The sequence below is a fragment of the Lampris incognitus genome, chromosome 2, assembly GCF_029633865.1.
Source record: "Lampris incognitus isolate fLamInc1 chromosome 2, fLamInc1.hap2, whole genome shotgun sequence".
Classification (NCBI taxonomy): domain Eukaryota; kingdom Metazoa; phylum Chordata; class Actinopteri; order Lampriformes; family Lampridae; genus Lampris; species Lampris incognitus.
Genome location: NC_079212.1, coordinates 95,768,116 through 95,791,190, shown reverse-complemented (window position 1 = coordinate 95,791,190; position 23,075 = coordinate 95,768,116). Strand labels below are relative to the sequence as shown.

At 43.6% G+C, this 23,075-nt stretch overlaps 1 protein-coding gene across 1 annotated transcript in view; it reads right to left on the bottom strand.

The window, feature by feature from the left end:
• The window catches only part of LOC130107437 (sodium- and chloride-dependent GABA transporter 2-like), a 121,723-nt gene that overhangs the window by 56,681 nt on the left and 41,967 nt on the right, over positions 1-23,075 (bottom strand). Inside the window, exons 5-7 of the mRNA XM_056274048.1 lie at positions 19,057-19,197; positions 18,299-18,386; positions 17,150-17,282 (exon numbers count right to left, since the gene is read on the bottom strand). Coding sequence (XP_056130023.1) covers positions 17,150-17,282; positions 18,299-18,386; positions 19,057-19,197 — 362 coding nt within the window. The remainder of the gene's footprint in view (positions 1-17,149; positions 17,283-18,298; positions 18,387-19,056; positions 19,198-23,075) is intronic.

Here is a 23,075-nt window from a genome sequence, read left to right as displayed (position 1 = left end):
CCATTGAAAGTAGTTAATGGTCACGCCCATAGGTGCATATGAAACTGATCGTTGGTTTCGGTCGTTATGCAACCATATTGTTTATAAGGGTGGGGATACCTGCAGTCAGTTTAGACTGAAGAGCCCACTTGGATGAGTGATGAAATCTATCTGTCAATAAACGTTGTATCCAGATGAACTGCTTCAACTTTCTTTGATTTTCTTACCTGGATTATTGAGCATGTATAGAGACAACTGCTGGAAGTGGAGGCCGAGCAGACAACAGCTGAAAGCAAAAGTTCAAGCTCAGTGGAAAAGTGCAGAAAGAAGGGCAACTTCTTAGAAATGGTTGCAGAGTTGGATAACTGGATCACCCGTTAGAGTAAGACAAGAGACATGTGTGAGGGTCGAGAGATAACAGGAAGCATTCACACCTGCACAACTGCATTGCACTAAAATGTATGAATGAGAGTTAGAGGAGAGGTAGTTGCTCTCAGCCTAAGACAGTCTGTTGAAGGTTGGGGTCCACTTGCAAGTGCAAGAATAAACCAAGAAAAGGAAGACATTGTCTTGTTTGAGAGTCTTTTTTTTTTATTCATTCATCCATCCATTATCCAAGCCGCTTATCTTAATCAGGGTCACGGGGGTGCTGGAGCCTATCCCAGCAGTCATTGGGCGGCAGGCGGGGAGACACCCTGGACAGGCCGCCAGAACATCACAGGGCCGACACACACACATTCACACGTAGGGACAATTTAGCATGGCTGATTCACCTGACCTACATGTCTTTGGACTGTAGGAGGAAACCGGAGCACCCAGAGGAAACCCACGTAGACATGGGGAGAACATGCAAACTCCACACAGAGGACGACCCGGGACGACCTCCAAGGTTGGACTACTCCGGGGCTCGAACTCAGGTCCTTCTTGCTGTGAGGTGACCGCGCTATCCACTGTACCACCGTGCCGCTCATGGTGGCACATAATAAAAGACTGTTTGAGTCTGTTATTACAGAAATCTCCACAACTAGCCACTGATATCTTGTGTTCATTTCATCTGACATTAGGCCAGGCCAAACAAAAGAGAATGCAACAATGCCGAGGGCTTAGGCCTATTGAAATTTTTCAAAAGCAGGACTAGTGTAAGTGTACACCAAGCACTTTCATTGACAGTAACTATGAAGACACAGAGCCTAGTGTAACACTGTCCTCGTTATTATCAATCGTCCTATCAGGGGAATGCAAGTGCAAACAGGGAAGAAGGAGGAGGATAGACAGGTGGAGCTGCAGAGAGTGAGGTGAGGAGAGAGAACAGTGAAAATGTAAATAGCTGATTGTGTGAAAATCCTGTCATATTCCCCTGAAAACAAAATTCAGTACATTATTCAGTCCTATATAACATCACAACTACTACACCAGCTAGCGGGGCTATTGAGAATAGCTACCACTAGCACCCGTGTGCAAAATAAAAAAAGGTGGGATTGGAATTATATATTTGTTGTGAGGCCATTTCATTCATCTAAATTGTATTGTACTGCAATTGTTAGACTTTGAAAATGACCTTGTGAGTATTGAGAATAGCAACCTTCAGCTTTAACGTTTTTAACCAGGTTTAATTATCCAAATCATATTGTAAGGCTATTTCATTTATATAAATTGTTTGTCCTTGTTTGACGTTGAAGATGGCCTAGGAGCCTGCAACCTACTACCATTTTAGCGTCGTAATTTTATTTTTGTATTTTGGATCCCCCCCCCCCTTTTTCTCCCCAATTGTATCCGACCAATTACCCCACTCTTCCGAGCCGTCCTGGTTGCTATTCCACCCCCTCTGCTGAGCTTGGGAGGGCTGCAGACTACCACATGCCTCCTCCAATACATGTGGAGTCGCCAGCCACTTCTTTTCACCGGACAGTGAGGAGTTTCGCCAGGGGGACATAGCGCATGGGAAGATCATGCTATCCCCACCCCCCCCACCCCCGCAGTCGCCCGTCCCCTGCACAAGCACCCTAACTGATCAGACGAGGCGCTAGTGCAGCGACCAGGACACATACCCACATCCGGCTTCCCACCCGCAGACAAGGTCAATTGTGTCTGTAGGGACGCCTGACCAAGCTGGAGGTAACACGAGGATTCAAACTGGAGATCCCCATGTTGGTAGGCGACAGAATAGACCACCATGCCACCCAGACGCCCATAATGCTTTTGTAAATATAATTTCAAATATGAAATAGCCATTCTTCTAATAATCATTTCTGATCCTGATCCACCCAATTACATACTGTTCTTGATGCATTCTTGGTTTTCAGTCTTTTATGATCTTTTTCCTAATCTAGATTAGTGCAGGTGGCTATTTCTTGCCATAATCCAAGAGGTTAGGTGGTGTAGAAATGCAGGAAATTTGTTTTAAATTACTTTTTTTTCTGAGGGAAGACCTCCAGACCCCCACCCCCACCAAATTATGTATCTTTCCAAGTTTGCTCCCCCATTTTAAAACATAACTAGGCACCCATGAACATATACTTTGATAATTTCCAGGGTGATGGGAGATGATTCAGCAAGTGCATTGTCACCTGTCCCTTTGTTTACCTTCAATGACTGTGTTCAGAGGATATAGATAAGTGCCTTATGTGCTAAAGAGTATATAGGGGAGTTGCTGAGAATGAGGGGGAACTAACTAGCAGTCTGTCCCACTATTGCTCTGCTTTTTCTCCACGTGTAAATTAATCAACAAATATCGCCTTCAATCCAAGTCTCCAATTCTTTCTTTTTTTTGTTGTTTTCCCTAAATTTAGCTTTCAACAATTGGTGGTAAGAGGCTTTGGTCCCTCTGAAGAAAATTAGTGCCTGTGTGTTTGTGCTCCCACTATGTTGGCAGAATAGTGTCTTAGGCCTGATTGTTAAATGATAAAAAAGTATTCAGAGCTTTTTCTTTTTCCATGTTTTCTTCTTTGAAAAGAGCTGTCTCTTGTCTGTAAATGATGATGTGGTATATGCATCTCCAAGGCTCTCTTAGAAAGAGAGTCAAACTGAGGAAGTCATATCCAAAGGAATGTCAATGGTTTGCAAATCCTGAATTTCTCTCTTTTTTTTTTTAGAGATCATTCTGTAAATCTTAATATAACGCAGAGGACATCTCTTCTTAAATCTTAGATAACTAGAAAGTTTAACTCTCCCTGGAAGAGAGTTCTGTAAAACAGGGTAAGTATGGTAAGCCTGGGCTAAAACAACACTGTTGTAAATCTTAAGCACTTAGCAAATCTGACTCACTCTCAGCAAGATTTATAATGATAATAATAATGAAGTTAATTTATATAGCACTTTTCAAAACAGAAGTTACAAAGCAATTTACACAAATTAATTAAAAGTTGTATAAATTTTAGGCAAAAGCCTGCAACAAACTACCATTTTGGCCTGTCTTTTGTCATGTTTTTCAAATATGGGCTAATGTCTTGCAACATGGGATAAATCCTAGCCCCCAAATGTTTCTGTAAGTCTTTACTTACTCAGTGTGATAGTGTCTATATCTGCTGGTTAGAGGTGGTCTTATGGTGGTTTGAACTCGTTCATTTTTCTTTTATTTGTCCCTCTAATTGCTCTACAAAACATTGCCAGCACCACAACAGCAGTAGGCTTTTTTGTTCGCTTGTGTGTGACATGCTTCCTCCACACTGTTGTTCTGTGGACCTACACAGCCTTCAGTCAAATTTGAGATGTGTTAACAACATTTTCTCCAATCGTTCAATCTGGCCAGGCTGAAAACATGTCATAACATCACACAATGTGATGTGATGATCCTAAAAGACAAAATCCACTGGACAGGTTGACAATGCTCTAACAGGGATGGGGCGACATGATCCAGAAAAGGCCAGTGTGGCTGCAGGTCTTTGTTCCAACCAAGCAGTTACACACCTGAGTCTACAAATCAAGGTCCTTAGCAAAGGAAAAATAAAAGTATTAAAAGAAAGAAAAAAACAAAAACAAAAAATAGGCAAGTGAAAAATTGCAAGTTTAAAAATGAGTGACTAGAGGAAGGTAAAAACAAAATCAAGGCAGAGGGTGAAAGGCTTAAACTTTGGCAGAAACTGTGATAAATTAGAAAAACTTAATGAGGCAACAAGGGCAAACACAATCTGTGAACAGATCAACCATGTATGTTTCTTACTGTTTATCTTAATGATGTATCTCAGTACTCAGATTTGTGACTATACCAAGTGATCTTTCCAAGTTGAACTGTAGAGGAGCTTGAGTTTGACTGAAATGGTATGTGATTTTATTGCCAAAGATCTGAAAATGGCTCTTGTTTTGTTGTTGGATGGCACAAAATACAGACAATGGGCTTTTGAAGCTGATTTCAATGATAGTGCATAATACAGCATGGTTTACCCAACTGCATTGCTTTAATATTTCAACTAACTACACAATGGGCTTAAGTGACTGGCCACACACAAAACTAGGAAGAAATATTACCAATTGTAAATCGTTTTGACAACGCATTAGACTTCTATTCCATGATGGCCCCTGACCCCAGCATGACCATCCCCATCAAAACGTTTTTTAAGCTCTGAATTTGGAGACACACCCTTGGAAAAAAAAAGGGAGTAAGTAATACCTGAGCTAAGCGAGCAGAAGGAAATGGAGAAAATACAGTTTTGATGTGATTGATGTTGGTCTGAAACCAGGCTCCCTCTCTACACGTGTTCAAATCATCACAGCTCAGCGCAACAGGATGTTTCAGCAGAACTCGATGGGAGCTAGAAAGGGAAACGGGGAACAATGTTTAGGAATGTGAAAATAAGAGGTTTGACAAGTATGGAGGAAGTTTTACATGAGTGAAGAGAAATGTTTAAGAAAGAAAATACAGTAAAAGTTCAAGAAAGTGAAGATGGAACTCGGCAGTTGTAAAACATTTGATGATGCTATGTGGTGTCATTCTGATGGAGGGCCTGTTGCTTTATTTGGCCTCTTTCACCCTATTTTTCCAAGCTGTCCCAGTCGCTGCCCTACCCCCTCTGCCGATCCAGGGAGGGCTGCAGACTACCACATGCCTCCTCTGATACATGTGGAGTCGCCAGCTGCTTCTTTTCACCTGACAGTGAGGAGTTTCTCCAGGGGGACGTAGCGCGTGGGAGGATCACGCTATCCCCCCCCCCAGTTCCCCCTCCCCCCCAAACAGGTGCCCTGACCGACCAGAGGAGGCACTAGTGCAGTGACCGCGACACACACCCACATCTGGCTTCCCACCCACAGACACAGCCAATTGTGTCTGTAGGGACGCCCGACCAAGCCGGAGGTAACACGGGGATTCGAACCGGCAATCTCCATGTTGGTAGGCAATGGAATAGACTGCTATGCTACCCGGACGCCCTTCTTCTGGTTTTTTAGATGGATGATTCTGCACCAGCTGTGCCAGAAACCCCAACAACTAACCATGACAACACAGGGATGACTCTCTTTGCACTTTCAAATAGGTTTTTTTAGGACTGCAGTGATGAAAAGCAACATAGTAAATACTGACCGACTGGCCCAGGTGGCATACTAGCCTGGATTGGCTAGATCCACTATGCTTTTCAGTATGGGAGTAAAGACTTGAAAGGAAATGTATGGTAAACGTCAAAACCTGTCTGTACATGACATGACATCTGTACTTTACACCAGTGTCAAGGTTCCCACGGGTCATGGAAGACCTGGAATTTAAAAATCTCGTCTTCCAGGCCCGCCAGAGTCATGAAATTAAGTAAAATCATTGAAAGATTTGGAAAAGTCGTGAAATTTAATTTTGTTTTCTGTACTGAAATTATTTAGGCTATGCTACAGTAATATTCCATGGATAATCTGCCATGTAACACTTTGATGTGCAAGTCCGAATTTCTGTAGCCATTGGCTTAACGTAACATGCGTCGATGCGTGACTACGTTATGCTCCTCAATTTCACCCCAATGTCCAGTAGTAACCCTTCCGCCATCCATCTCTCCCGCCATTAATGCTATCAAGCTGAAATGGATACATGTCACGCTGAGAGCAGGAACAGAGGACCCAAATGCAGACAGTGGAGACGGGCTGGTCAAGAACAATGTTTTAATAAAGCAAAATGGACTTACAGACAGCAAGGAAGACTCGGGACAAGGCATGAAGCATCTGGCAACCGAGAGTCAACATAACCTATATGACGTTTACGAACCGACAATGAGCCAGGGCAACCAGGGGGAATATATAACGTCGGGGAGCCAATCAGGGAAATTGGGAGCAGGTGAGCAGGGCAGGAAAAGACTAGCCAATCAGGGAAAGGGGAACCGGTGAGTAAAGCAGGAGCAATCAGGTGAATGGGGCAATCATGGGGCAATCTGGGTAACTCAGGCAAATGGGGTGCAGGTGAGTAGAAACACCAATCAGGGGATGGGGAACAGGTGAGCCCCGATGGCCCAGACCACACAACCATGACAGGACCCCCTCCCCCCCAAGGGACGGATTCCAGACATCCCAAACGAACGGACCAGGAACACCAAGTAGGGTGGATGAAGGAGGTCCGGGGGAGGGCTTTGGGACCAAGTGGTCTGGGAGTGGGTGAATGGGGCATCTCAGGCAGATGGCCGGAGGGCTGGACCGATGGACGCAACCGATCTGAAGGGCGACCAGGATGCAGAACTGAAGGGCAGAGCAGCTCCGGCAGACGGGCAGGTGGATGACCTGGAGGCTAGCAACATGAACGAGTTAGCCACTCAGGAGGTCGGCGACATAGACAGGACCGCCGCTTGGGAGGTCAGCGACACAGACAGAACCGCCGCTCAGGAGGTCGGCAATGCAGACAGGACCGCTGCTTGGGAGGTCAGCGATGCAGACAGGAGTGCTGCTTGGGAGGTCAGCAGCGTAGACAGGACCGAGGCAGGACTGCCTGGGATACAGGCATCAGAGGCGGCGGGACAGCCGCTCGGGGCATGGGCGGAGGCGGTGGGGCAGCCGCTCAGGGCACAGGTGCTGGAGATGGTTGGACAGCTGCTCAGGGCCCAGGCATCGGCGGTGGTGGGACAGCAGCTCGGGGCACAGGCATCAGAGGTGGCGGGACAGCCGCTCGGGGCATGGGCGGAGGCGGCGGGACAGCCACTCATCATCAGAGGCAGCTGCACCGCTCGAGGAACAGACTGGTCATCGGCAGAGGTGGTCGACAGCTCAGGAACAGACGGGGCATCGTCAAAGTTTGCCGATGGCTCGGGAACAAGCTGGATGTCGGCAAAGGCGGCCGGTGGCTCAGTAACAGGCTGGATGCTGGCAAGGACCAGCCGACCACTCTGGAACCAGAAGGGTCTCCGTGGCGTGGTGCTGGGCAGTGACAAAAAGCACAGCAAAGCCAGCAAGTGGACCCGAGTCTGCCTCCGACCAGAGTACGGTGAGTGCTACGGCTACAAAGCAAAGCACTTTCAATTTAACACCAGCACCAATTCCCAATGTGACTTTGACCGCTGAAATACTTTGGGCACTTAAGGTGGCGGATTTGCTTTATTCATACAATTCATGTAGCCATCTTGGAGCCATTTTGGAAGATGCTCCCAGAAGCAAGCTCGCTATACGGTTTACATGTGGAATGTAATAGCCTGTGACACACAGCAAAAAAAATAACAAAAGAGCAGCAACTTCTGGCTGAGCATGTGATGGTTGGAGACACGAGTGAAGGTGGCTCTGTAAACTAATATATTTTACTTTCTTTCTTGCACTGGTGAATATCATTCACGCTTAACATGAGTCTTAAACTGTCGCCAACACAACACACATTTTCTGTCCTCGACCATGCCTTCTAAAAGGAAGAAAGAACAGTGCAAACCAAATGAAAATGACAGCTCTCAAGCTAATAATGAAGAAGCCAGCCAAAACCAAAATAACTATCCTGCCTTGGTCTTTATGCCTGCTCAATAATCCAGGTAAAAAAAATCAAAAGTTTGAATCAGTTCATCGGACCCAACGTTTATTGAGAGAAACGTTTCATCACTCAACTAAGGGATATCTTCAGTCTAAACTGACTGCAGGTATCCCCACCCTTACAAACAATACCGTTGCATAATGAACAAAACCAATGACTAAATACTATATCCTGAGTCTGATCCAAAATATGACCATTGCGGTGAGCCCCAAGCACATCTCATGCATATGTATTGATCCTGTCCACAGCTGCAATGATTCTGGTCTTCAGTGTTTGATACGTTATCTACTGTCTTACATATACCACTACAACCATGCCCACTAATCGCAACATTTAGTGTGCCATCAGAATCTTTGCAATGCACAGCCCAAAATTGAGCTATAACTGCCTTTACAACACTCCTAGCTAGAAGAAGGCTATCTATCCAACTATCTATCTATCTATCTTGTAAATCTCCAAAACCACCCTCTTTTTCAATCTGGTTGAATGATGTGATATTCTTTCTAAGCTTGGAAAAAAATAAAATTTTCTCTTACGGGAGCCCCTGATGGTTTCTTCAAGCTACGGAGATCATTTATTGAGTATTTCAATAACACTGGACAAAAATTTTTTTCAAACGTTTTGCTTCCTGAAAAAAAAAGAGATTATGATAGACAATGCCAAGCTGAACACAAAAAATAATTTCGGATTTTCTGTATCACGTAGGAATTTGGAGAAACATTAAACTAACTTTCATTGAATTTAACATGTTTAGTCGCATAATGATGCTGACACATTGTTAGTTCAACTAAGCTTAACATATTTTGCAGCAGATTTTCATTTGTACTCAGCATCTGGTGCCTCATGAGTCAGTGTCCAACAATAATTGGTCAGCACTGATGAATTCTAGTTGGCCTGATACCTCTTTTCCATGGATGCAATGTCCTGGTGAAACCTTTCACCATGTTCAGCACCAAGATCAGCCGGGAAGAAGTCCAAGTGTGAATGCAGAAAATGAATTTTCAATGACAGGTTGCACTTCATGGTTTTGTATGCTTTAAGCATGTTGTCAAGCAGCTCAGTGTAGTTTGGTGCTCTGTAGTTGCCAAGAAAATTCTCAACAACATCCTTAAATGCCTTCCATGCTATTTTCTCTGGCCCCACTAGCAGATCTTCTACCCCGTCACTGAAACCTGTCTGATTTGTTGGACCAACAAAAATGCCTTCCTTAGTCTTGGCATCGGTTATTCTAGGAAACCTCTGTCTCAAATAGCAAAATCCATCACCTTCTTTGTTCATTACTTTCACAACATTTTTCATCAATCTGAATTTTATATATGAAGAGGAGGTAGAAATATCTTTGTTGGGTCGACAAGTGGTTTATGCGCCAAACTTTTTTGCCCTGGAACGAAAGGCTCATGGAGCAGCAAGTACTTTTAAATCTAATGTGACTCTCAGAATCAGAATACTTTATTCATCCTCGAGGGGCTATCCCATTCACAAAGGAAACAACAGTACTTTGTACATCCGAGCTGCATTCCTAGTAGCAGTGCCAATACTTTTAGATCACCACAGATGTCTCAGCCGTAATTGTTGTACTGTATGTGTTTCAACAACAGTTTCATGTTATTGCAGGTTTCTTTCATGTGTACTGCATAGCCACAGGGTACTGAAGGGTGAATATTGCCATTGTGTAACAGGACAGCTTTGACAGCTTTCAGGCTTAACTTTGATGACTCTATAAAACGACGCTATTGTTGTGAGTCATGCACACAACCCAAAGCCATGAACAATCCATCAATGTCAGTGAAGAAACAGAGGTTGTCAGCCTGCGTAATGAAGTTTGTCAAATGTTCTTGATGGTTCTGAAAGATAGACATTTTTGTACCAGGTGAAAGCAACCCCCCCCCACCCCTCCATCCTTGCAATCTTGAACCAAGTAGTTCTGCTTTAGCTTTTGACAGATCTAAGTCCCTGACCAGGTCGTTTAATTCTGGCTGTGTTATCAGATGAAGATAACCAGGCATAAAGGGTTCAACATCTGGATCAGTGTCATTTTCCACATCTGGTTCATGCGTTGTGGCATCTTCATCTGCCTCATCTAGGCTCCATGTCCTGGTGGCTTCGGTACTGGCAAACTGTCATCATGTAGCAGTGGTCTCATAGCTGAAGGCAGATTGGGGTATTCAATAGATTTCTTATTTTTAGTAGAGAAGCCAGATACATTGGTCAGACAGAAGTAGCAGTCCATCACGTGATCCTTCTGTTGTCGCCATATCATTGGGACTGCAAATGGCACTAACTTCCGAGTACCTCTGAGCCAAGCTCTCAGGTTGACTGCACATGTTGCACAACAAATGTGAGGAGCCCAGGGTTTCTCTTGGTCACCAATTTTACATCCGAAATCGAGCTCATAGGCTTTCTTAATAAGTGCAGTCGTGGCGTGTCTTTGAGCCTTAAGCGTATACTCGTCACAGATAACACAATGTATTGCCGCTGTTGCAACATTGACGAAACATTCCTGCGGTATTAAATGTTCCTGAAGACAATCAATCCTATTTTATATATCAATACATATATAAGATAAAAGGCTCCATACGGGCTCGGTCGAGGCTGAGAATCCGCTGTGGCGATTGCTGAGAAAAAGGGAACAAGCCGAAAGGAGAATAAGAGGAAGACAATAAATCCTATTGTTAAGTATACTCACTATGCTATTGCCTGAAGAACATGTGCATCAACATGTGTCCAAACAACATCTGTAAATGTGAGCAGCGTTTATAGCCTGTCTGCCAGCATATAACCTGACTAAGCATGCCCAGGCATAACTAAGACAACATTTGCATAGCACCTACACTGAGTGCATGGCCAGGAATGCTTGGACTGACCAAAATAGCTTGCTTTGTGGGCAATTTACTAGCATACTTGAAGAAAAGCCAAAAAAATAAGTTATGTCTACAAAATGGTATGTGATAGGAAAATGTTAAGGTGATTTCCGGGATCAGCGGCCCAAAATCAATACAATACACCCAAAAGTGTTCAGGAAGCAAAATCTTCGTTGCCCAGCGCGACCTGTCAACCATTCCTCCAAACTAAGAATCAAATCTCTGGCCTGTTTACTACTTGCATAATCTGTCTTTTCTAACTGGATCTATTAAGTGTGCTGGTACCTCTGTAACCTATCAGCCCATTCCATTTAACCCACTGAACAACAACGTTTAACTCACTGATGAGTCCCCCCCACCCCACCCCTCTTCTCTCTTGTTTTCTATTCTTCTCAGGAGTTTGGTTTTGGTTTGTTGTGATGTTATAGTTATAAAAATAGGGTGATATGTGAATAACTATGTTGAACTTGTCCCACTTTCACTAAGAAAAAACAAAACAAAACTGAATGTTAGTCGTTTGCTTGAATTTGCCATCGTACTGCTTTGTTCTCTTATGGCGGTCATGTCAAGGGCATGTCCATAATTCACAGAAAAGCCATGCTAGTACAGTAAATAATTGAAATACACCATAGCATGTTTAAGCAGTACCCCTTGCCCCACAAGATGGGGCAAGAGGTATTTTTGTTGCATTGAGTTGATGATGCAATTCTAACTGTGTATTAGCAAATTAGTTCAGCTTTCCCTGATGCTTGAAAACCAGCGCCAGACTTTAATTCCCTGTAAAGCTGTTTCTGTAATAAAGGAGAATGTAAAGACAGTGCCTGTAGTTTGGAGTATTTGAAGTGAATATGAAAATAACCAATAATTAGAGAATGGAAAAAGGTTGATGTTTAACTTTCATACAATTGTGTGTGTGTGTACACAAACACACAACATTACATGTATACAAATATACAATAAATATATAATATACAATACAAATATAATATACAATACAATATACGCACAATACAATTAACTAAAGAACACTTCTGTCCGTGAATGGTCATGGGAATTATATTATGAGTCCTTGAAAAGTCATGGAAAAGTTCTGAACTTTTGTCTGTGAAAATGCGTGGGAACCCTGTAATATGCTTTAAAACTGGCAGAGAGTAACCAGAGCTCAAAGTCTGCCGAACCACAGGTGAATTGAACATTGTGGCCAATGGCCTGTGTAGGTGAGAAGGAGAATTTACATTGGAAGCTTGGAGCTCAGCTGGGGCTGTCCCTGTACTGCCCTGCTAATAGTGACCTGCACCATGACGGTGGACAGCACAAACTTGTGCAGCCGTGTCAGCCGTGTGCATGAGATACCTGTTTCTGTTAGGGCTGGTGGCATTAGGAAGCCTCACCTTGCTCAGGTCATTGATGGATGCGGAAGGATGGGGCCACTCTCAGGCCATCCATTGAGGAGGACCATTTGGCCAGCACTCCCAATTCCAAACAAACTAGATGACAATAACAACCTTTCCACTTTTCTCTCAGGCTGTGTGGTCTGGGAGCAAAGACTCGCTCTCTCTGATCTCTCTGTCCCCATATGCAGGCATAGGGAGTTCTTCAAATAAGGATACACAGTCTCACTCTTGAGTACAAGTGCAAACCTGCTGCTATGCTGACTGTCTTGTGTAGACAAGTAAGACAAGAAAGTAGATAAAGAGAACCCAATTAAACAAATGAGACCAAAATATTATATTTGGTCATTTATTTATTGAGGAAAATGATCCAATATTACATATCTCTGAGTGGCAAAAGTATATGAACATTTGCTTTCAGTATCTGGTGTGACCCCCCCCCCCTCCATGCTGCAATAACTGCAATTAAATGTTTCTGGTAACTGTTGATCAGTCCTGCACATCAGCTTGGAGGAATTTTAGCCCATTCCTCCATACAGAACCGTTTCAACTCTGGGATGTTGGTGGGTCTCCTCACATGAACTGCTCGCTTCAGGTCCTTCCACAACATTTCGATTGGATTAAGGTCAGGACTTTGACTTTGCCACTCCAAACCTTAACTTTATTCTTCTTTAACCATTCTTTGGTAGAACGACTTGTGTGCTTAGGGTTGTTGTCTTGCTGCATGACCCACGTTCTCTTGAGATTCAGTTCACGGACAGATGTCCTGACATTTTCCTGAAGAATTCGCTGGTATAATTCAGAATTCATTGTTCCATCAATGATGGCAAGCCGCCCTGGCCCAGATGCAGAAAAACAGGCCCAAACCATGATACTACCACCACCACGTTTCACAGATGGGATAAGGATCTTATGCTGGAATGCAGTGTTTTCCTTTTTCCAAACGTAACACTTCTCATTTAAACCAAAAAGTTCTATTTTGGTCTCATCCGTCCACAAAACATTTTTCCAATAGCCTTCTGGCTTGTCCACGTGATCATTAGCAAACTGCAGATGGGCAGCAATTTTCTTTTTGGAGAGCAGTGGCTTTCTCCTTGCAACCCTGCCATGCACAGCATTGTTGTTAAGTGTTCTCCTGATGGTGGACTCATGAACATTAACATTAGCCAATGTGAGAGAGCCTTTAGTTGCTTAGAAGTTACCCTGGGTTCCTTTGTGACCTGGCCGACTATTACACGCCTTGCTCTTGGAGTGATCTTTGATAGTCGACCACTCCTGGGGAGGGTAACAATAGTCTTGAATTTCCTCCATTTGTACACAATCTGTCTGACTGTGGATTGGTGGAGTCCAAACTCTTTAGAGATGATTTTGTAACCTTTTCCAGCCGGAGGAGCATCAACAACGCTTTTTCTGAGGTCCTCAGAAATCTTCTTGCCATGATACACTTCCACAAACATGTGTTGGGAAGATCGGACTTTGATAGATCCCTGTTCTTTAAATAAAACAGGGTGCCCACTCACTCCTGATTGTCATGATAGAAAACACCTGACTCTAATTTCACCGTCAAATTACCCGCTACTCCTAGAGGTTCACATACTTTTGCCACTCACAGATATGTAATATTGGATCATTTTCCTCAATAAATAAATGACCAAGTATAATATTTTTTTGTCATTTGTTGAACTGGGTTCTCTTTATCTACTTTAGGGACCTGTGTGAAAATCTGATGATGTTTTAGGTCATATTTATGCAGAAATATAGAAAATTCTAAAGGGGTCACCAACTTTCAAGCACCACTGTAAGCCTGATATCATCCACTTAATGAGAAGCATGGTGTTGAGAGAATAACTAGACAGTAGTGAAGCACACATATGCAACATGGGGTGTAGTGGAATGATATAGAGATTTCTAGGGTAGCTGACTCATTGGATGAAAGCAAAGGGATCACTGTTCAGATATAAGTTAATCATATAGTCAGCTACCCTCTTGTACAACTTGTATAACTGCATTTAACCTATTCTATATTTTCAGAAATCCCTCATAGAATAGTCATCTGAAAAATTTCTGAGTAATTAGCTAAGAAAGTACTCAATGTTATAAGAATATTGACACTTTCTGTAGATCTTTTGGTACCTAAGGGTAATAGGCAGGGTCAGAAATGACTCCAAACTTGCAACATACTACAGCCATTATCGTTCAAAACTATTTTTCTATGGCTATCAAGAGTTATTGTATTGAATTATATGCAAATCTGTGCAAATAAAATAATCTCTCCAAATTATTTTAAAATGTTCCATTATTTTCCGCTTCCAGTGTGGGAAGATGGCAGTGCAAATTCACGTTTGCGGCAGCCTCACCCAGTACCATCCATGCAGTGTCTTTGTCCATGTCTGCGTCTAAGTTTGTCTTCGTTTGATGGCTGGGAGAACTTGATCTGCTGCGTCCTGTGGGCCCAGGGGCCATGGCCTTCCCTGGAGCTTTGAACACTGAGGACGGTCTGACAGGACGCAAAAGTGCGGCAGGCTAAGCTAACTGCTAGGCCATGCAGACCGGCAGTTCCAATAACACCGAGGGCAGTCTGGCGGTGGCCTCATCTAGCCTTCACTGTGTTTTTAGTGTCATCATGTGGAGTGCAGGAAGGTGTGTCAAAGGTGTCTGGCTGGGAGAGCTAGCATTGGATCGGCTGTGGGAGCTTGGTCTGCTGCATCCTGTGGGCCCAAGGACCACAGCCCTGCCTGGAGCTGCATCCGAAGAGGAAACACCAAGGGCGGTCTGACAGGACACGAAAGCAGAGCAGGCTAAGCTAACTGCTAGCCCATGCAGATCGTCAGTTCCGATAGTCATCCTGGCTGGTGTTCGTTCTCCTGGACAGTGATTTTTTTTAGTTTAGACATATGTGTTAGTTTGGATATATGTGTTCTTGTAGTTCTTGTAGTTTTTGGATATGTATTTTTTATCCTTGTGTTGCACTGCTGTGGGCCGGGGGAAAACAATGTTTCATTTCATTTCATGTGCTCAAGTGCATGAAATGAAATGACAGCGTGTTTCTGATTCTGATTTTGTTTTTTCACTTCATGTTGAAACCTTCCTTAAGAGTGTCAGGAGTGATTTGCCACAGAGGGGTACCAGCAAGAGTTAAAGGGAAGGTTTACAAGATGGTTGTGAGACCAGCTATGTTATATGGTTTGGAGACAGTGGCACTGACAAAAAGACAGGAAGCGGAGCTGGAGGTGGCAGAGTTGAAGATGCTAAGATTTTCACTGGGAGTGACGAAGAAGAACAGGATTAGGAACGATTATATTAGAGGGACTGCTCAAGTTGGATGGTTTGGAGACAAAGCAAGAGAGGCAAGATTGAGATGGCTTGGACATGTGTGGAGGAGAGATGCTGGGTATATTGGGAGAAGGATGCTGAATATGGAGCTGCCAGGGAAGAGGAAAAGAGGAAGGCCAAAGAGGAGGTTTATGGATGTGGTGAGGGAGGACATGCAGGTGGCTGGTGTGACAGAGGAAGATGCAGATGACAGGAAGAAATGGAAACAGATGATCCGCTGTGGCGACCCTTAACGGGAGCAGCCAAAAGTAGTAGTAGTAGTAGTTGAAACCTTCCTTAAGTAGGTTGCTGAGAATCTACTATATGTCCAGATGGTTAGTTTGCCTTGGGTGATATTAAATCAGTACCTACAAATCATTACTTTCAAGCTTTTCAGTTGGAAGGGAGTCCAAGGTTTTGTCAAGGATTGAAGCATAAATGTTTTGTATGGTGTGTATGTGTGTATATAAGTATTTGACTGTGTGACTAAGGATTTTTGTTTCTAACATGTCATATACTAATGTTAAAAAGGGTGGTTTGTTGACATGTACAGCTAAAACCCTCTTGCATTCTCAAGAGTTGGCATTCTCAAAAGTTAGCTACTTTTCCCATCTGGCTGGCTACTCAAAAAATCTGGAGAACCTCCTACTTAAGTGGACCACATTGGGACGACTGACATGTACCTGCTCCATGGAGCCTACTCACAGGCAAACAAGTGAAAGTTGGTTATAGACTATTTTTCTTACTGAGCATTTTTGCTTTTTTTTTATTAGATGGGCCAGAAAAAGAGAAAGAAAACATGAGGCTTGAACCCACATAGAACAGCCCACACAGCACAGGCTTATCTGGCTGAGCCACCGGGGCACCCTTAAATCATTATCACTTTTCTAAGTTAATCAAGATGAGTCAGCCCCTTCTTCTCAGCAAGTAGTTTGGTGCTATGCAGATGGACAAGATGATGTTGTGACTTATGGACTATCTTGTGGACAGGCCACAGTTTGTCTGCAACAAGAACACATTTGACATTCGATCTGATGTGGACTAGCATGGAGTGCTTTCAACCTTCCTGTATATTCTGTGGCTGATATAGCCACCCAGTATTTTATCCAGTTTTTTTTTTGTTTTAAAAAATATATATTTCAATGATCCCCGTAGGGAAATTATGCTCTGCATTTAACCCATCCTAGCTGTGTAGCTAAGAGCAGTGGGCAGCCGCCTTGCAGCACCCGGGGACCAACTCCAGTTCATCTTGCCATGCCTCAGTCACGGGCACAGACAGCAGTAGTAACACTAACATGCACGTTTCTTTTTGATGGTGGGGGAAACCAGAGCGAACCCGCCACAGACACAGGGAGAACATGCAAACGCCACACAGAGGATGACCTGGGATAATCCCAAGGTTGGACAACCCCCGGGTTCGAACCCAGGACCTTCTTGCTATGAGGTGACAATGCTAACCACTGCGCCACCCATTTACATTAATGTCTCAATTACATCAAAGGATCAATTATTTTGCTATTAAATGCATGTGCATACACATATCCCCGTTCCTATATAAGTAACACATCAGCATTAACAGCATAACGGACATTCAAACATGTGATTGCCTAAAAGAATCTTCACACAAGCATACATACACACACACACACACACACACACACACACACACACACACACACCAAATCTAACACATAATCTACCTTTCCTGTAGACTTCACTCCCTTCCAAACACAGAAGTAGCACAATATCCAAGCCAGTAGGAGACATAAGGCCAACTCCCACCGCAGGCTACCTATTTCCTCGATTCCCCCAGATATACTCAGTACTCGTCTCCTGTGAAGAGACACATATTATACTAAAACTTTGGGGCAGCAGAAGATCAGAGGCACACGAGCTGTTGGAACTTTGCTTAGGATCTCCATATGTAGTTAAATACATAATAGTTATATATATATACATTCTTTTAACATGACATAAAAGAAACTAGTACTACATCATGCTCTAAAAACTATCAAAAATTTGGCCCTGCAGAGAAGGTTAATACTATTGAAATTGGCTCTGGTTCACCATGAATTCTTCTTCACTAAGAATACACTAAACACTAAAACCTTCTACCTAGGGAGTAACGATTGGCCCTCCAAGGGTTAGAGGGCTGAGTTCAATTTCATTCAGACAAAAAGACCTGTTCAATGGACACAAAAACAGTCACAGGGTGTCTAAATAAGATCCCCAATTGAATAAACAACATAATGGACAGCATGTTGCAGGCTAGTTATACAGGCCTGAAGGCACATGAAGGTAATTAATAAATTGTGGGTTCAGTCTTCAGTACACATGATGCCCACAACACCACTTGACCCCAAACGTACATGTACCAAATTGCTGTAAGACTGGGTATTAAAAACCAGCAACCCAACTTGGCTAAATGCTACAAAAGAATGGTGTGTTTGCGTTTTGCCATTTGTTGCATCTGTCCTTGAAAAAAATGAAAACAAAACAAATAAATAAAATAAATACATATTAGACAGGCTCATGCGCAAGCTTTCTCTTATAATAATCCTCTATTGTAGTTTTGCTTGCTTGGTAATGTGGGTCTGATACTGTGGACATTTGTGAAAAATTGATCAATGTGGTTGTGTGCTTGCTTTTTTAGATTATTTTAGATTTTATAAAGTAAGATAATTACACTGAGGAGATGTAAGTATCTAATTTTTGTGACTTCTGTGTCCCAAAGAGATCATCAGCTGAACAATTTATTAAGATAAATCCATAAGCTCATTATTTCCACAAGTTAAATGAACAAAAAGCATTTTATTTAACTATTAAGGAAGATTGTAAATTAAACTTACTCCCAGAACTCTGTGGCAGGTGATGTTGCATTTGAAGGTGCTGTCCAATTAGATGAGGCATTCCTTGTGTCAAATTCCACACATGCATCTGACAGAAAACAGAGGGGGAAATTATGATCAATCTGTAAGTATGCAAACAATGATGAACACAAAATTCTACTATCTTAAAAAGAAAGCTATATTTTAGGATGAGTATATTATTCAGCTAATTTTTAAAAGACAAAGAGACAGGATATCCCGGAGGCCCTTTTGCAATATTCCGAAAAATGAACTCCACAGCAGTTTCTAAAAGAAACAAAAGAACTTAATTTAACAAAAGTAAAGACTGACCACCACAAACAACATTTAGCATAGTGATTTCAGCTCACTGTCAAAATAAACAGTTTAAGTTTTGGGAATCCAATCCCAATCGCCATCTGTGCTCCATGGGACTGTTATCCAAAAATAACACAGACTGAAAATTTTAAATAACGACTCAGTTGAAAAAGATTTAAAAGAATTTTAGGCCTAATCCTGAAAAGCAATACAAATTGAAACAACTGAACAATAAAGCTTGACAGTGATTAGGATTTTAAGAAAATCAAGATAGTGCAATGTTGACTGATATAAGCTAAAAGGTGTATTTGTTGTCTTTCAAAGCGCAGTAACTTCCTTAATAAGCTACCACTATCATAAAAGCATCAGATGAGCACTAGGCATTTGAAATCAGACAGCTGTCATCCATACATTCTATTTAAACTGCATGTCTGTACATCCACCTGTGTTCCAGAAATTCTTGCAGCTTGCCCATGGAACCTCAGAGCTGAAGGAGGAGAACAGGTAGAAGAAGGCCCAGGCCTGGATGATGATATAAGACACAGCTGCGTAGGCAATCACTAGCTGGGTGGCGTAACCAATTCCTGCAGAGACAGACATTGTGTCGTGATAGCTAGGTGGCCTAGCTCATTTGGTAATAGATGGGCAAAATTATATTTTGATGCATGCTCCATAATCCAGGTAAGGAAATCCCAGAAAGTTGATCAGTTCATATGGACAAAAAGTTGTTTTTTTTATTTCTGATTTTCCCCTTTCTCTCCCAATTTAGTGGCCAATTGCTCCCTATTCTTGTTCAAACACCCACCTTCGTACTGCATGCGTTCGCCAATTGCATCTCTCCGGCCGGCAGTCTCGAAGGAGTCGCCTTGTCAGAGGCGCATTCCTGTGACGAACACAAGCCGACTCCGCCCCCCTCCCGAAGACAGCGTTGCCAATTATTGCTGCTTCATCGAGTCCGGCCATAGTCGGATCTGACGAGACCGGGGCGCGAACCCCGGTGGGCAACTGCATCAACACAAAGCCGATGCTTAAGCTTGTTTTATGGTCGTCCGTGGTTATCACGTAATGGCCACGTAAGAACCACGCCGTTGCTTGGACGCCGTCATGAGACCGTGATGGTTCTGCGTGGGGTTTACGTGTCGAGATGCAATTCCACTTCAGCTTGCATTCATCGACCGACAACCCGGTGTTCCGAGAGATCTGCTCCCACGAGTTGGTGGACACCCGATGGTCCTTATAATTTCTCGCGGACACCTCGTACAGGTTCGCGTGCTTGCGAACTTCCTCCGCCAGACGCTCTTCCGAGTTGTTCATTCTACACTCTGGATTCTATCGACTTGATAGCTGAATGAAAGAATGTGCTACAAATGCAGAAGATAACTCTACAATGAATACAACTCAAACAATGTGCTACAAAACCAACCAGCTGACTCGAAGACGTTTAAAAATGGCGGTGTTTCTCGAGCAGAAACCGGAAAAGCGGCCTCCGGCGGATGTGGTTAGTGGACCAATCACAACCAATGCTGCTGCGCTCGGGCTGCGTCGCCTCGACGTGCGTCTAGGATTTCGGGGAGGCACACGTCAGGCCCTTGCGGTGGACGTAAGTGGACGTAAGGGGGGGCCGCAAGGACGTAATGGGTGAACGCTCGGGTATAAATTGCCACGACGTAATAGTATAAATCCCGCATTAGACCGCTACACCACCGCGGACTGTATGGACACAAAGTTTAGTGGGAGAAATGTTTCATCACTCATCTAGGTGACTTAGTCAGTCTCAGCTGACTGCAGGTATCCCCAACCTTATCAACAGCACCATTGCATAACGATTGAAACAGCACGGTTGCATCACAACTGAAACCAGCGATAGGTTTCATATGCAAATTGCCATGACCATTAGTTAAAATGTGTACTATTCATGGAAGATTTGGGAATGGTTACAATCACAGCCTTGTAAGATGACCACAGATGTACTCTTAGCCCCCCCCCCCCCACAGACACACACACACCCTCGGTTCAGTGATGATTGTAAAATGGTATGTCACCATCTTAGAATACTGTAATTGCAACCGTTCCCAAATCCTCAGTGAATAGTACACATTGCCATGCATTGAAAAGTCACGGCAATTTGCATATGGAACTGGTGGTTGTTTTCGGTCGTTATGCCACTGTATCTCTATATCTAAAGCGAGAGTGTATGTTTGTATGTTTGCTTAAAATTCCAGAAATACTCCTTGTAGAACAAAAAGAAAGGTATCTTTAGAATCAGCACTTTCCCGGGATTGCACAGTTCAAAAATATTTCAAAAACCAGGTAAAAAATTAGATTTATTTGCGAAATTGTTTATTTTGTGGTGATTTGCGGTGGCGGTGGCGGCCAAGACTGTATATTTGTATGTTCACTTAAAACTCCACAAATACTCATTGTAGAGCAAAGTGAAAGGTATTGTAGCGAATTCGGGGGACAACGCAACCACAGAAACTGCTGCGGCCGGGAAGCGAACCTGTAATCGCCTGCACCGCAGGGGACATCGCTAACCCCTAGACTAAAGGGTCAGACCCGTTAGCTAGGAACTAATGTGTCGCATTAGTAGTTTACAGTCGTTACCCTCCCCGGAAGCGCGCCCTCGCGCTTGTTCTTCCCGCGCTCCGAAGAGACTTCTGAGGATCTGCACACTTCCAGATCCCACCGCTGCCACCAATGTAACCGGTTATTTTCTTGCCCGGTGCGGGATTCGATACGGGGTGTACTGCACAACAAGGCGACGTCCTAACCGCTCGGCTAAAGGGTCTGACCCGCGAACCCGGGTATCTTCTTATCCATTCACGTTACACTACCCCCTCCTTCGGGAAGCGCGTCCCCGCGTTTAAGCATATCAGCTCCTTCACGCTTCAGGGCGCATACGCTTCCGATGGCCTTACGGTCGCTCCATCCCACTTCTGACACAAATCTAGCGAATTCGGGGGACAACGCAACCACAGGCACTGCCGCGGCCGGGAAGCGAACCTGTATCGCCCGCATCGCAGGAGACATCGCTTACCGCTAGACTAAAGGGTCAGACTCGCCAGCCAGCGGCCAGCGTGTCTTCTTATCCATGCACGTTACAGTATCATTAGAATCAGCACTTTCCAATGATTCCACAGCTCGAAAAATATTTTAAAAAAACAAGTAAAAATTTGGAGTTATTTGCGAAAGAGGCATTCCAACAATGCTTTGTGGAGACTTCCAGCAAATCCTTCCAGTGGTCAAGGGAGGCACTACACCTAACATTGTCAATGCTAGCCTGAAGGTACGCAACATGTTTTACCCTGAGGCGCTTGAGCGATTAATACACACATTGGCAAAGAAGCTTGATGAATGGATTGAGAATTATGACATTTGATCACTCTCGCTCATAAGATTCGTTCATTCAACATTCGTTTATCACATGTATCATATTATAAATTATCCTATACTTCATCATCGGGCAGCACGGTGGCGCAGTGGTTAGCACGGTCGCTTCACAGCAAGAAGGTCTTGGGTTCGAGCCTCGGGGTAGTCCAACCTTACTGGGTCATCCCGGGTCGTCCTGTGTGGCGTTTGCGTGTTCTTCCCGGGGGGGGGGTCTGGTAAAACTGTTGGTGGTATGAGTTGAAGGCACACGTTTTGAACCGGGCCAATCAGTGAACTATGAAGAGGGTTTAGATGACGACGACCAGTGAACACTGTATTTGTTTCCCAAATACAGTGGTTTCACTGATCGTCGATCATCGTCACCCTCCCCATAGTTCAATCACTTGTTCAACGTGCAGCTGCTGGGATCAGCCGATTCTTCATGGATCCTTTCCAGATAAACCTCTTGTAGCGAACGAAACTGGGTTGTTGACATTTAACCCGGCTGTGCAAGGCGACAAAAAGGATGCATCCAAAACAAGGCATGGCTCAGGAGATAAAGTGGGTCGTCTAGTAATCGAAAGGTTGCTGGTTCGATCCCCAGCTCCGCCAGAGAGCGTGTCGAAGTGTCCTTGAGCAAAACACTGAACTCCTAACTGCTCCTGATGAGCTGGTTGGCGTCTTGCGTGGTGGCTTTGAGTGGTCGGTAGACTAGAAAAGCGCTATATATAAATGAAGTCAATTTACCATTTAAAACAAAATGGCTGTAACTCTTGAGCAATTTTGAATATGTATTATCATAGCCTCCCCAGAAAGGTACCCCTTTGCAGTTGTACCTGAAGGGATTTAACCTATTACTGAAATTGAGTTGCAGAAGCTCAAAGCACAGTTTCAATTGAATTTTTGTTTTTCCTTAAAGGAGTGTAAAATTTTTTTATTTTGGCTTTGTCTCGAGCTTGTGACTCAATAGAGCTATAAGCAACACTTTTAAGGCAGACTGTATTTTCATGTCTACTCTCATTTTGAGAAAAAACAGTGTTAGTTAACGAGAGTCTAGCTCGTGAAATGCCCTAACGTTTTCTTAGGAATGTGT